Source organism: Austrofundulus limnaeus, unplaced genomic scaffold (assembly GCF_001266775.1).
Source record: "Austrofundulus limnaeus strain Quisiro unplaced genomic scaffold, Austrofundulus_limnaeus-1.0 Scaffold94, whole genome shotgun sequence".
NCBI classification, from domain to species: Eukaryota; Metazoa; Chordata; class Actinopteri; order Cyprinodontiformes; family Rivulidae; genus Austrofundulus; species Austrofundulus limnaeus.
The window spans coordinates 1410437-1424720 of record NW_013952496.1 but is presented as its reverse complement, the minus strand read 5'-3'; the positions used below and the strand labels follow the sequence as shown (position 1 = coordinate 1424720).

General features: G+C 38.4%; 2 protein-coding genes across 3 annotated transcripts in view; both read right to left on the bottom strand.

Annotated features, from left to right (window-relative positions):
• gab2 (GRB2-associated binding protein 2) overlaps positions 1–937 on the bottom strand; it is a 60889-nt gene extending 59952 nt beyond the window's left edge. For both annotated transcript variants that reach the window (XM_014012779.1, XM_014012780.1), the window contains exon 1: positions 521–937. In XM_014012779.1, coding sequence (XP_013868233.1) covers positions 521–592 — 72 coding nt within the window. In that variant the 5' untranslated portion in view covers positions 593–937. The remainder of the gene's footprint in view (positions 1–520) is intronic.
• A 1095-nt stretch (positions 938–2032) lies between these two features.
• On the bottom strand, positions 2033–9867 carry nars2 (asparaginyl-tRNA synthetase 2, mitochondrial). The gene is made up of 14 exons (XM_014012778.1): positions 9333–9867; positions 6859–6968; positions 6630–6750; positions 6396–6536; positions 6242–6322; positions 6063–6157; positions 5830–5962; positions 3593–3691; positions 3425–3462; positions 3271–3337; positions 3024–3161; positions 2806–2903; positions 2392–2418; positions 2033–2300 (listed from the first exon to the last, which is right to left on the bottom strand). Exons 1-14 carry the CDS (start codon positions 9483–9485, stop codon positions 2156–2158), a joined length of 1446 nt encoding a protein of 481 aa, XP_013868232.1. The 5' UTR covers positions 9486–9867; the 3' UTR covers positions 2033–2155.
• Positions 9868–14284: the final 4417 nt, after the last annotated feature.

The following is a 14284-nucleotide window of genomic DNA, read 5'->3' as shown; positions in this document are numbered from 1 at the left end:
GCGATATTTCAGTGTATCGATATTTTCTTACACCCCTATTTCTATTCTAATCTATTATGTGTTGCCTTACTTTATCCCTGTTGACCTCATCAATTTGTGATGATTTTACAAAACCACTACTTCGATGACTACTGCTGTCCTCATGTGAGCCAATCAAGCTTTCAAATGGTTTATCCGGCCCTTTGTTTACATTGAGTGTGGACCCACATTTCAGAATTACATTCGATTTAACTGGAAAACAACAGGAGTAAACTCGTTCAAACTGCACTTTTCAATATAGTTCAGATAACCTTTTTTATATATTGGCTTTCACACTTTCCAATGAGCACCTTTAAACCTACAGAACAGGTGTCCTTTAACAGACACGAGCTATCTAGATGAAAGTGAGCTGCACCTGCTGCACTTATCTGAGGCACAGAGAACAACAAACACAAGCAGCAGACAAACTGGGTTACACCTTTGTTGTTCCCCAACAGTCAAACTTTCTGAAGAAAAGCGGGCATGTTTGCTTTTTACTCACGTATCTCCTAAGCTTTTTCTCCGGCGGTGACTTCCTCAGCCAGCCTTGGCAGATGATTTCTCCACCGCTCATGTTTGCCTGCGTCCTCTGCCTGCTGCCGCTTCTCGCTGTGAAAACAAGTGCAGCTTGTCAGCGGGAGGACATGCCTGCTCCTCACAGGGCTGTCGGTGCTCGCCTCTCCCCGCTGCGGTCCGCGACCCCCATTTGGAAATCAGAAGTGGGGTGGGGGGGTCGGAGGTGCGTCGCCGGGCTCCAGAACACTTTGGACTGGGCTCTGAGGTTATTCCACGACCCGAGGACGGAGAGCCGCAGGGGAGGAGCGGGGTGAAACTACTCAACTGATGCGGGCTGAGGAAGTCTCTCTCCGGGTGTCTGCAGTTTGTTTTCCCACCGCTCACACCACGCCCACCGCGCGCGCGCGCACACACACAGAGGGATGGGCTGCTGCCATGAACGGGATGGCTGCAAAAATAAAAATACACAAAAAAAATATCAAAAGATAATAATAATAATAATAATAATAATAATAATAATAATAATAATAATAATAATAATAATAATAATAATAATACACGAAAAATGTATAAAACTTTCTAATATTTTTCTCCAAGCTTTCACTTGAAACTTTAAAAAACGTTTGTTTTAATTAAATTAATAAATGTATGCATTCAAAAAATTAACAGAGCAGAAAAATATTGCTTAAAATTAGGTTAAGCTTGTTTCAAAATAAAACATGTGAATCTAAATGATAAGTGCTATGGCAGAAATGTGAAAAAGCACCATCTTGTGGTAAACTCAGTTAAATATTACCAAAAACACATAAAACCACGTGGATGTCACATGTGGAAATCACGTTTTCACATGTGAAAACGTGTCAAATTAAAAGGTCTAGCATTCAGACTACTTAATGCTAAGAAATGATTCGAAGTTTTGTCAAATCTTTCACAGTCTCGTGAAATCTCGCGAGATGTTACAGCTGTCTGAAATGTTTTGGAGATGGTGCTCAACTACAACCACTCCAAACATCAGCTCAGTAGGCTATCTGTAAAATTGTTTGACTTAGTTATTTTTGTAGTAACTGTGGCATTCATGTTAAATTATGCTGAATCAAATAATAATAATAATAATAATAATAATAATAATAATAATAATATAAAAAATGAGTTGTTCTTTTTCTGGTAGTTATGAAAAAAAAATCAGTTCAGTGGTTCATGAAATATTTTACTACCAAACTGTATGAATTCTAAATGTTAATGGCAAAGTTTTAAGCAAAGATACAGCACAATGCATAGCATTCAAAATATATTTTAAAGACTATGCTCAGCTACCACAACAAATTTTAGCTCAATAAACTTAAAAGTTCTTATTGTCTTGGCTTTTTTAACATGTGAAAAACATGGTTACGTCATGCGGTTTTATGTAAGGAAAATGCTCTTTTGTAGGCAAAAGTGCATAATAAATTACAAAACTACTTTGCTTAAAATGGCTATGATAAAATTTTTATTTCAAATACAAAACATGAATTTTAAAACAGCCACAAACAGAAAAGAACTAAAACATGGAAAAATCTAAGTTTGTACAATTATTAAAGCAACAACATCCTCACGGATGTATTGATGAGGTGATAACTGTCTTTTATAAAAGGCAGGACTGGACAAATCTTGGGAAAGGAATCACATCTTTTATGTTGTCAACACCCAGAATGCACTGCAGATATCGGTCAAATCCCAGCCCGAATCCACCGTGAGGGACGGAGCCAAAACGCCTCAAGTCCAGATACCTGCATATTAGAAAAAGGAAAATAAAAAAGTTGGATTAAAACTTGGTTCTTCCTTTAAAAATACTGTTTTTTTTAATAATCTATTGTTTACCAGCTGTAGGTGTCTGCCAATCCAGCACTAAAAAATAAACAAAAAGGTAATTTGTCAAAAATCTGCATTCAAATTTCATCCATGTCATAGTTTTAGTGAATTATGGATGCGATATCCTGCTTTTGAGTGTAAATTCAAAAGCTATATTTGATCTTTTTTGCATGTAGTAGTAAAATTACTTTTAAATTTGCACAGATAAACATGGCATCTGGATACTGTTCCGTACACGACATGCTATACACTATTTGGATTTTGTAAAGACACATTAAAAGTCGTGCACTACAGGCTGTACAGTAAATATAAAAAAATGCATGTAGAAATGTGCTCTTTTTATTCCAAGCCATGATAAAAGACACACAGCCTGATGCAGTTTACTGAAACTGTAACATCAGTGTTCTGTTTCTGCGTTCTTACTCTTCCAGCCGAGCCCTCAGCAGATCCAGCCTCTCCTCTCTGAGCGAGCCCCCACAGAGCTCTCCGACACCCGGCACGAGAAGATCCACTGCAGCCACCTGCACGCAAACAGCAGCCTGGCATCAGCTCGCACAAGCAAATGGATTCTACGGTGCAGGAAATAATTGGGTACATGTTTGCATCGCTCAGCGTTTTTCAGCAGCGGAGCCGCGTCTTACCGTACGCTCCGAGTGCTCCTGGTTGTCTCTTGCGTAAAAAGGCTTCAGGTCATAAGGATAATCGGTGACAAAGACTGGAAGGTTGCCACAATGTTTCACCACATACTTCTCATGTTCTGTCTTAAGGTCACAACCCCACTACAAAATAAATAAAAATAAATAAATAAAAAACAGCAAAGTTTAGAGTGAAGAGAAACAATGTAAAGTAGATATTAGGTTTAATCTATTATAATAGAAATCAACTTACATCTGTAGGGAAGTCAAAATTCTCTGAGCTGCGCTTTAGGATGTCTATGGCCTCAGTGTAGGTAATCCTTAAAAGATAGTTGTACACATTCAAGACCCGATTTTTCATTGGATTTATTATTAAAATGTTTGCAACAACAAAAAAAAAGACTCACACAGGGATGCTCTTCTTTAACATAGCATCTACAGTGGCCTGAAAACATACGAATGCAACAGGAAATACAAGGGTTAATGGAGGTTTTAGGACGGTCTGGTGGCTGTTTATCGTACAGCACCAGGTTATGGAGCAGAGCTTTTTCCATCAAGTGTCCTTGAGGACTCACTCTGTGCCCTGGAGTCACACGCTGGTGAAACAAGTCCACGTCTTCCGCAGAGTGAGCCAACACATGCTCGGTGGCAGATCTGAACATGTCCTCTATAACCTAAACAACACACCGAGTTTAATGATTAAGACTTTTTCTGTGCAGCTGGGGACATTTTAAAATACACGTGGATTTTTTTATTTTTATTTCAGTGTATGATGGAGTGAGGAAGGAAGAAAATGTGACACTTTTCCTCTCATCACTACATTTAAAGTGCCTGTAACATGCCTATCCTTCAACAAAAAGTCAAAGAAAGCATCTTTATACTTAAGAAAATTGGCATAGCACGCGTGATTTTACCCATTTTGTCACATAACTGGCCTATTTTCTTTTGAATGTGGCTCAGCCAAAGTGAAACAGGAAGTGACATCAAAAAGGAACTCAATAAAATAAACTCGCTGGTCTTTGTTATTGAAACTTTTAACTTTTCTTTGTCTCTCTTTGATAGCAACTAAAAATAATCTAAAGAAACATCAGATTCTTCTCTACAGTCTGTGTTAGCTTTTGTAACAAGGCTCTGTTTACATGCTGACATTCCCCTTTGACATCACTTCCTGTTTCTTCACATGCAAATATCTCAACAACCGTTCAGCTCAGCAACGCAAAATTTGTTTTGCAATATGTTATCAATGGTACCTTTCCAAGAATGCATTCATGTTTATTACAAAAAATGTGATGTCATAGGTACTTTAAAGCTCTTGCAAGCTGCACCAGATTGACTCTGTTAATCAAAAACTGGCTGATTAATTTAGATCTTCCTAAATGATCAGAAATCAATAAGAGAGTTTAGTTTAATTACAGCGAATTCTTCATATAAACGAGGCTGAATATTGTGGCTCACTCAGCTTTATGTAAAGCAATTTTGTGATGGACCAAAATGACAAATAAAAAATTAACATTTTTTACTCACAATAAACATCTATTTTAAACTCACCAAATTTGTTTGGACACTAAAAATTAAGTGTAGCATTCTATTTTTATTATTTTTGGTAAAGTAAAAATAACAATGATGTTTTAGTCTAGGATGGGTGATTTAAATCAACAAACAGTGCCACAACGTAACGCCATGCCACTACAGTAGCCCAGAAGAGACAAACTTCAAGTGCTTATTTTAAAACAAGCAGTAGTGCAGATTTATTTTGTGCAAGTTTCCCAGATTTAATTTTTACTGCAAATAGTTTTATGTTAGTGTGGGTGCTGATTGGCTGCTGTATGATGTTTTAAATAAAAAAGCAAAACATCGTATTGGATAGGGGTGTAACAACACATCGATCTATATCAATATATCGATTAAATGGTTAAAGATTCATTTTCTAGTTGCGTTCTATAGATAAGTTCTTCTTGTCAGTTGTTTTGTTCAGTTTTGATTTAACATGTATGTTCTGGTCTCTGTAGTTTTTATTAAAATAATAAATAAAAATGATACCATAAGTAAGATTACATAGGTACGGAGCCCGCGAGGGGACACGGGGGGATTTTATTTCCTTTTACGTTCCCACGCAATACCTTCGCATTCCCTCGCAATACTTTTGCGTTCCCACGCAATATTGTTTTGCATTCCCACGTAATATTGTTTTGCATTCCCTCGCAATACTTTTGCGTTCCCACGCAATATTGTTTTGCGTTCCCACGCAAAAGATTGTTTTGTATATGAACTGAATTAAATCAGACTTTTATTTTGAAACATCCAGTTACCAACACAGGATGTGTCACCTCAAGTTCGTTAAATTGAAATTGATGTTGCGTGGCTGTACTGTGTTAAAATATCGGCATATGACATACTTCCATGCGTGGCTGTGTGACATATTCATTCTGAAGCTGAATTAAAGCAGTAGGCTAATTCGCTAATGGTGAACATGTGAGTTTGTTAATAAAGCAGCAGGCACAACAGTGATAAAATACTTTTGCGAGGGAACGCAAAAGTATTGCGAGGGAACGCAAAAGAAAAAAAATCTCCCATGTCCCCTCGCGGGCTCCGTACATAGGCAGATGTTCTGTTTATAAAGAAAACCATCACTTCCTTGTCATCACTCTTCTTCAGTGATAGAGCTTGGTGAGGTTTCTAACTGTTTAACACTGCCACCAACTGTTCAGGAGGATTATTACACCCCTAAATGTTGTTTTACTGTGGAAGGAGGGCATACAGCAGGGTTGCCTGCAAAAGCAGTAAAGAACAAAAGCATGAAGATACGGCGCACCTTAATGAGATCCTCCAAGGACTGAGTGAAGGAGATTTCTGCCTCCACCATGAAGAACTCAGCCAGGTGGCGTCTGGTTTGAGAGTTATCTGCTCGAAAACTTTGCCCAAATGTGTAGACCCTAGAAAATGCCCTGTGGGGCAAATGTGTGACACAAATTAGCTTTAATCAAACTTCAAATTGAGCAGATGATCGTTCAAAGATGAATAATTTTATGCTTTGGTTCATCTCACCCGGACACCACCTCCAAATGAAGCTGTCCTGATACGGTCAGGAAGGTCGGTACAGAGAAAAAGTTCCCATCATCCACATCCTGTGGGCCTGAAGACTGGGGGAAAATGTATTTTATTATTTAAACTCAAACGATCCACAGACTGGTTTTACAGCGCGATGATTTGTAATTCTCATTCACCTGAACGCTAAAAATCTCTCCCGCCCCTTCACAATCATTGGAGGTAATGATCGGTGTGTGGATCTGAACAAAGCCGTTGTTCTAAAGAATAAATAAATAAACAAATAAATAAACAAAAATTTGAAAATAGAAGTCCTGCGCTGATTTTCCTTACCTTGAAATATGAATGAATTGCTGCCGTGGCCTCACTGCGTACCCTCAGCAGAGAGCCGAAGACATTTGTTCGACACCGCAGGTGAGGAAACTGGCGAATGTACTCAAGACTGTGTCTCTCTTTAATCTTAAAAGGAAAATCCTGGAAGGCAAAAAAAAAAAAAAAACAGCAATATTAATTGACGTTCTCCAACTGTACATGTTAAAACATTTGTGAGGAGTATTTTGTTCTTACAATAGGGTTACACGTTCCAACTACACGAATCTGGTCTGCTTCCAGTTCAAATGGCTGCTTCTGATGTGTACTTTTCTTAAGAACACCAGAGACTTCAACAGCACTGCCAAACGTAAGCAACCTTAAATTGAGAGGAAAAAAAATAATAATCTAAGGTTTGTTTGTAGCTTTTCTTCCAGAATCGGCATGAGAAATTACTGGTGTCACGAAATAAAGTGGGACTGCTTACGGATCGTCCAGCTCAGCTCTACCAACAACCTGCAGTGACTGCAATGAGCTCCCATCGTTTACATGGAGAAAAAGATTCTTCTTCTGAGGTCTAACGGAGCGAACCCACCCCTGCAGCGTAAACAAATCAAAGTGCATGAAGTTGTTGCTTCTGGTAATACGAAAAATGTTTCCATAACCGTAGTGTTGATAATAAAAAAGCTTGATATTTTGCAAAAACAAATGTCTATAAACTGTGTTATGCTTTTATATGCATGTGTTTGACAGTAAGATGTAAAGCTGCAAAATTATTTTCTCCTCTTAAAGGGATCCCCGATGAGTTGTAACATTAGACTTTATATGATAAACATGTACTTTAACTGTAAAATAAAGACTGTAAAAATACTGTAGGATGTTCAGTTTTTATCATTTTTAAACTAAAAGTTTAAAATATATTACATGGACGGGGCCATTTTATTTACACGCAAAGCATTCTGGGAAATTGATGACATCGACTAGGTCATCGGCACGAGGCTGCTAGCGAGCTATATCCACCCTGAAGGTTAATCTTGGACAATATCTGATGATCGTCTCTTTTAAATGAAACCAGAGAGCGTTGACAGAGAGGAGAAGGTAGAAATGACTCAGCTTGTAACTGAAAATATGGATGGAGGACAACAGAGCTGCTTCATGGAAGAAGAACCTCAGCTTAGCCTGTTAGCTTTAGCGTTAGCCCCGATGCTATCACCATATATATATGTATTAGCTCAGTGCTACACATTCTCTTCTCGTCACTGAGCTCCTCCATCCACATGACAGAGAGGGGAACGCAAAAATGACTCAGCCTGCAACTGAAAATATGGATGGAGGACCTCAGTTTAGCTTGTTTGTCGCGCTAGCACCGAGCTAATACATGCAAGGTAATATAGGCTGTGTCCAAAACGGCAGGCCGGGTCCTCCGAAGGCCGAATTTGTCGGCCGCATACGTCACAGCGCCACGACGAAGGGCGTCCAAAACCGAAGACTCCTCCGATGCGTCCGACAAATACGTCCTTCCTTTGGCCCGAATCGAAGGACAGGTCTGATGGATCCTTCCCAGCACAGCATATCCCATAATGCATTGCAGCCCGACCGGAGATTTTTTTTATGCTAGTAATGGCGGACGAAGCGAGAGAAAAGAATACATTTTAAATAAAAATATGGTGATATAAAAATTAAAAAAAAATAGCGGTTGTAATTMTAATACTTTTATCATTTGTATGGACATGTTTTTAAATATTATTTTTTCGTCATAAAAAACGCGAAATAAACATGAACCTACAGTGGGTCAATTAATTCTTCAAATGTTACCTTTAACTCAATTTTATAGTTTTGTGATATTAATAATGCTAATGTATTGATATTTTTCTAATTTGGATATGTTTGCTTGTTTAGCGTCGTCACAGTTGCTAGGTGACATGACGTACGCCGTGGTAAGGAGGAGAGGCTAGACCGTCCAAATTCACAGCCTCTTTTTTTCCAGTCTTCCCGGTCTACCAAGGACCCGGCCCGCCGCGACCGGGGAGTCTGGGTCCTCCAGAGGACCCGGCCTGTCGTTTTGGACACAGCCATAGTGTGAGGGCTAGAGCGAAGGCTAACAGGCTAAACTGAGGTTCTTCTTCCATGAAGCAGCTCTGTTGTCCTCCATCCATATTTTCAGTTCCAGGCTGAGTCATTTCTACCTTCTCCTCTCTGTCAACGCTCTCTGGTTTCATTTAAAAGAGTCGATCGTCAGATATTGTCCAAGATTAACCTTCAGGGTGGATATAGCTCCCTAGCAGCCTCTCACCGAAGACCTACCCACGTCATCATTTACCCAGAATGCTTTGYGTGTAAATWWAATGGCTCCRTCCGTGTTAAAATATATTTTAAAAAATTTACAAAGCTAAACAGCCAAAAGTATTTTCACAGTTTTTATTTTACAGTTAAAATAAATGTTTATCAAATAAAGTTAAATGTTACAACTAATCGTGGATCCCTTTAATTGTTTTGCACAATAAACATATTTATAAATTAAAAGGGAAAAAGGAAGAGACTGGCCATCAAAACAACGGAAATACTGAGACTTCGTTTTATATATTATAGTCAATTTACTTCGTGTTTAACTCCCTTATGAGAGGGTATAACTTAAAAGTATTCTTCATTGGAGCAATACGTCTCAATATGATGCATTCAAATGATTCACGTAAAATAGAAAATTACAGTTTTGTGCTAAAATATGTCAACATGAACTAGAGAAAACATTTTCAGAATTTTACTTATGAGCAGGTGTCTGTTACGAGAAAAAAATATTTTTAAAGTGTTCTTAGTATGTTTAAAAAACTGCATAATATATGTATTTTTTATTTTAAATGAATGCTCAGCTAACATTAAATGATTAGCAGCTTGAAGCTGAATGAAGCTGTTGGCACCACTGCGCTACAGGACTTAAAACAACAACAACAAACGTAATATTACCTGAACTTTAACATTTGCTCCCAGCTCAGCTCCAGAAAGGGCTTCAGAGACTCTTAGTTTTATAGGAATATTTTTACAGTAATGCCGTAAACTAAACAAAACACCTCGATAAACTGAAAACACAGACAGCGTCTTAGCTGCAGCCTGAAACATCCTTTCGAAAACCGATTCTGTAGACACAAAATAAAAAACTATAGCCTTAAACCGTCACGAAGACACAAATGCACAGCAAAGAGCATTTCTGGTAAGTTAGAAAGATTTTGTGTTCAGATGACTTTCATTTCTCACGCTGGCACGGCTGAAACGAACACTTCCTGTTAAGTCTGTCGTCATTCGTCCAATGGAGTCACGTGGTGTCTAATAGTCCAATGAGATGTAAGCTTAGCATCACATGCCGCAGGGAGTTGTAGTTTTATTGAAAATTCTGAAATAATGCCAAACTGACTATTTTAATCAAACTTTCACAAGTATTGCCAGTGTTTCCCCTACCATTATACAGGCGGGGCGTAAGCATAAAAAATCTGTAATTTGCGCAAACAAAAAAAAAGTATTAATCACACAGGATGGGGTGGAGAGGAGGTGCACTGACCGCAGCTGCGCGGGGTGGGGAGGAGGAGGAGGGTCTCTTAAAGACGTGTCTACATTTAACTTTTATTTTTTCTAAAATCACAGAGTTCTCTGAGTCAGCTTCAGATGTTTGTAGTTAATCATAATACCTTCTAAATTTAACCAGGTGTTTCATTGCCTTTAAATTACACAATAATTTTACTGCAGAAACTTGTCAGTTTGGTTAAAAAAACAGTATTTTTTTCTGTGCAGAGAACTTCCTCTGCTATAATTTATTTTAAATAAATATATCAAAGCCCCTCAGTTGAAAACACTAAAATTATTAGAAAAGATGTTTAAAAACTTCTTTCCTCAGAAAGTCTTCAGTCCTAAGAACACTAAACTGTAACTTATTTAAATAAAAATGTTTGACCTGTAAGCAGAAAGCTGATGGATGTTGGGTGTTGGTTTTTTTTTTTATTATCTCTATTTCAAAGAAGAGGATGAGGAGGAGAACGAGGAAGTTCTCCTCAAGCAGCTCCTAAAACTGTCAACCTGCTGACTGAGAACATTTGTATACTTTGTATACAGAACAATATAGCCTACTTATTAAATTATATTTTTATTGAGATATTTTTTGGACAACCAAAATGTTTTGAGGACAACCAGATTTAGTCAAACCCCCACATGAGAGGTCACCACCACGGTTAAAACAAATCTTTGGGGAAACTCTGCTGAGTTAAAGTTCTTCTGGAGTTCTGATCATTATTAGAAAGGACATGATTTGAGGGTTTTACTGATAATATTTTATTTAAAACATGTTACAGAAGACATAAGAAGCAGGTTTTTTTTGAACAAACATTACAAACGTGTTCATTCCTACAAAACTGTCAAATATATTTACAAACAACACTAAACTGATTCAGATTAACATGAAATAAATCATGTTTTATAATTAAATGTCTGTTTCCTGCTATAAAGAAAAATCCTCCTCCTGCCTCCTTGTTCCTAATCAGGGTCAGGGTGGGGCTGGAACCTGTCCTCGCTGCCTTTGGGTGAAGGCAGGGGACACCTGGACAGGTCTCCAGTTCACCAGAGACACATGGACAGGTCTCCAGTTCACCAGAGACACCTGGACAGGTCTCCAGTTCACCAGAGACACCTGGACAGGTCTCCAGTCTCCATCAGGGACACAGAGAGACAGTCAATGTCACACCTGGAGTCACACAGAAGAGCTCCAGAAGGTTTCAAACTGAGAACTCTGGACTCAGATCATCTGCTGCACACAGTTCTGATCACTTATTATCAATAATCATTTTATTGATAATTATCATGAGGAGTCCTTAACTAGGATGTAGTTAGGCAATTAAATATTCATGTATGTGTAAATTTATTACCATAATTGCAGGTGAGTCACATCAATTTACGTTTTTATAAAACAAGTACCCTGCCCGCCAAGACCAATTTCCTAGGGGAAACACTGATTGCTTATTTTATTTATATAAAATATATCAAATGCAATATATAAATAGACACTTGGAAATAGATAACTGAAAACAACACAGCTGGAGAACAGGTAAATAAATAAATAACCATATTATTCCAACGCCTGACACATATCCATCCATCCATCTTCTATCTATAATCCACAGTCAGGTCATAGAGGTGTTTTGTAGGCTAATATGATTTTTATAAGTAGTGTCATTTTTTAATCACTCACATGGTTTTATTGTCCATCCTTTTGTTTATTCTTGTAACCTACTTTTGCCTAAATGTATAGCACCACAGCTTGAAATGTTCATCCATCCATTATTTTTATTCACTTTTTTCTTTCCGGTTTATAGGGCTCGCTGGTGCCCATCCCCAGCGAGCTGTGCAGGACACCCTGGGTAGGTCACCTAGGAACATAGTTACCAGTTAACCTAACATAGTGGTCTGTGGGAGGAAACCGAGAGAAAACCTCTGTGGGCATGGGGAGACCATGCAAACTTCACACTGAAAGTTATGATTCTGCAACCTTCTTTCTGAGACAAGAAGCACCGTACCACCCAGTGCTTGAAATATACAAAATATAGAGTTGAGAATTTTATGACATGCAATTTAAAAAAAAAACGTATAAAGCTAAAATGTTTTTGTTTGACTAAAAAATCCTATCGATGTCATACAAGTTCCAAATTATTTTATCTAAGCTGGTAAAAATGATTTCCCTGTCACTATCAGCAACAAAGAATTAAACATATTAAAGCTTGTCTTCAGGTGGACTGAAAGTTGTATATAAAAACATTGAGTCGTCTTACTTACAAAACATATAAAGTCTGTTTTAACATTTTTTAAAATTTATTCTAATTCCTGTTAAGACAAGTCATTGCCGCCTCTCCTTCATCTTGCATGATGTATCTGCTGTCAGTGTGAGGTTCATTTGTGCGTAAACCCTGTTAATTCAGTACCCTCCACGTCACGGGGTCTCTTCCCACAATTTGCTGCCGGACTAAATCAGACCATGGCAGCAATATAATAAGAAGCCCAGACAATTTTTCACCTGGTCCCGCCTGTCAGCTCTGCGGCTCCCCCCCGGCTCAGATCTGGCCAGCATACAGAGAACCAGGTCTCCTCACCTCCTGCCGCTAATGACATATTACCATTAAACCTACCAAGATGCATTTGAAACGTCAGCAAAATCATTTATATTAATTATCTCCAGCAGGAGTAGAGATGTAATGCACACAGTTGGATTTTAATAGGAAGCAGGACATTTACTGATTAATAGAGAGGGTGATGACCTTTTAGGAAGCTCATAATGGTCGATAATGACTACCTAAAATAAAATTACAACCTGGATTTATTGAAATCAAAACCAACTGCACATAATGAACTTCTTCAAGTGCTATCTCTTTGCTTGCCACAAGGCCGTGCTGTAGCTCTATGCCAGTTGCCGCTGCCTTCCCAGATCCCCACCTACTGCAGATTTATTCATTTACCCTCGAGTTGCCTTCAATATATTATTCATTTGCAGCTCCAAGGTCTCCTGAAATGAAAACAAGCTGGCATTGTTATGTTCTCTCTGCAGTTCCATTAAGCATAATGCAAAGGACCTGCTGGCTTTCACTGGCAGCAGACAGTCCAGCTCAACAGCCAGTTCAGACTCATCCAAAGCTGTTTTCTGTGAGGTAAGTAAATGGGGAGGCTGGGGTACCCACTGTGTTTTTATTTCAACATAATTTGTATAATTTACTTTTTTTTTTTGTTTTGTTTTGCCAGGCTTGGCATATGACGACTTGCATGTGGGAGAGATGCCTGGTGGCATGTCGCATCATTGCACAGACTCATAGCCTCCCACAGAAACCACAATGTATGCATGGAACAAGGTGAAAACACTCGACAGGATTGGACAAGTGAGGAAAATAAAAGCCTAAAGTGAATTGATATCTTGTTGACACTACTATTGGTAGTAAATCAAGAAGAGAGGCTGAATAGTACTCCCTAATGTAAGATTCCCTGTAGCTTGTTTTTGGATCTTCTGCTGGTAGAGGAGTTGTTTGGCAGTGGCCAGACAACCTTATTTGAGCTTAACAACTTGTTAAAATCAATACACGATTAGTCAGCAAAACAAAGGATTTAGCTGTAAAAGCTTGCATCTCAGGAGGATCACTAAACTTGGAGAGCGAGAGCGTCTTCTGCTCTCTGCAGGCCCGTTTGTCCAAAGACTGCAGAGTCCTAATGACAGCACCGCCTGCTACGAGGCTTCATCAGCTCCTCCAAATATTCTGCATTCACAAATGGAAAGCTGCATTGATTTTATGTAACATGGCTCGTTAAGTGCTGATTAGACCATTATAGTGGTGTGATATCAGGGAATGTGTTGGGGTGACAGGCGGCCAAACACAAATCAAAAGGAACTAATCACACTTTCTAAAAGAGATTTGGGCTGCTACACTGCTACGCCCACGACTGCTCAGTTACTACCACGGGGATGTGGTTGTGTTGATTTCATGCTGAGTGGATCAGTTTCAGAAGCTTAAAAGTGATACAAATTAAAGGCCTAGTGTTTTTTTGAAGTAATGCATATTTCCCACCAGGGATTTAAAGGAAGATCATGATGTTCCAAAAAGAAAGCGTCATTTGGTCCCACCTTAAAGGGGACATATCATTCAAAATGCACTTTTTAAACCAATAAATACATTTTGTTGTGTACTTGGAGTCTCTAGCAGTGCAGAAAATTTGAATTTAGTCTCTCCCGATGCTTGCGGAAATAGCTTTCATTTCCTTTGAGTCAAATTTTCAACCCATTCAGTTTTCCCCTTTTTCATTGTTGTTTTTTTAGGATAGATAGATAGATAGATAGATAGATAGATAGATAGATAGATAGATAGATAGATAGATAGATAGATGATAGATAGATGATAGAT

Bases quoted from the DNA above. Each gene is read 5' to 3' on its own strand.
- nars2 (XM_014012778.1), bottom strand. From the start codon at position 9,485: ATGTTTCAGGCTGCAGCTAAGACGCTGTCTGTGTTTTCAGTTTATCGA. The intron at 6,323-6,395 runs GTAAGGAAAATC...TTTATTCTTTAG, and splicing joins CAATTCATTCATATTTCAAG to AACAACGGCTTTGTTCAGAT. The intron at 6,158-6,241 runs GTGAATGAGAAT...ATTTTCCCCCAG, and splicing joins GAGAGATTTTTAGCGTTCAG to TCTTCAGGCCCACAGGATGT.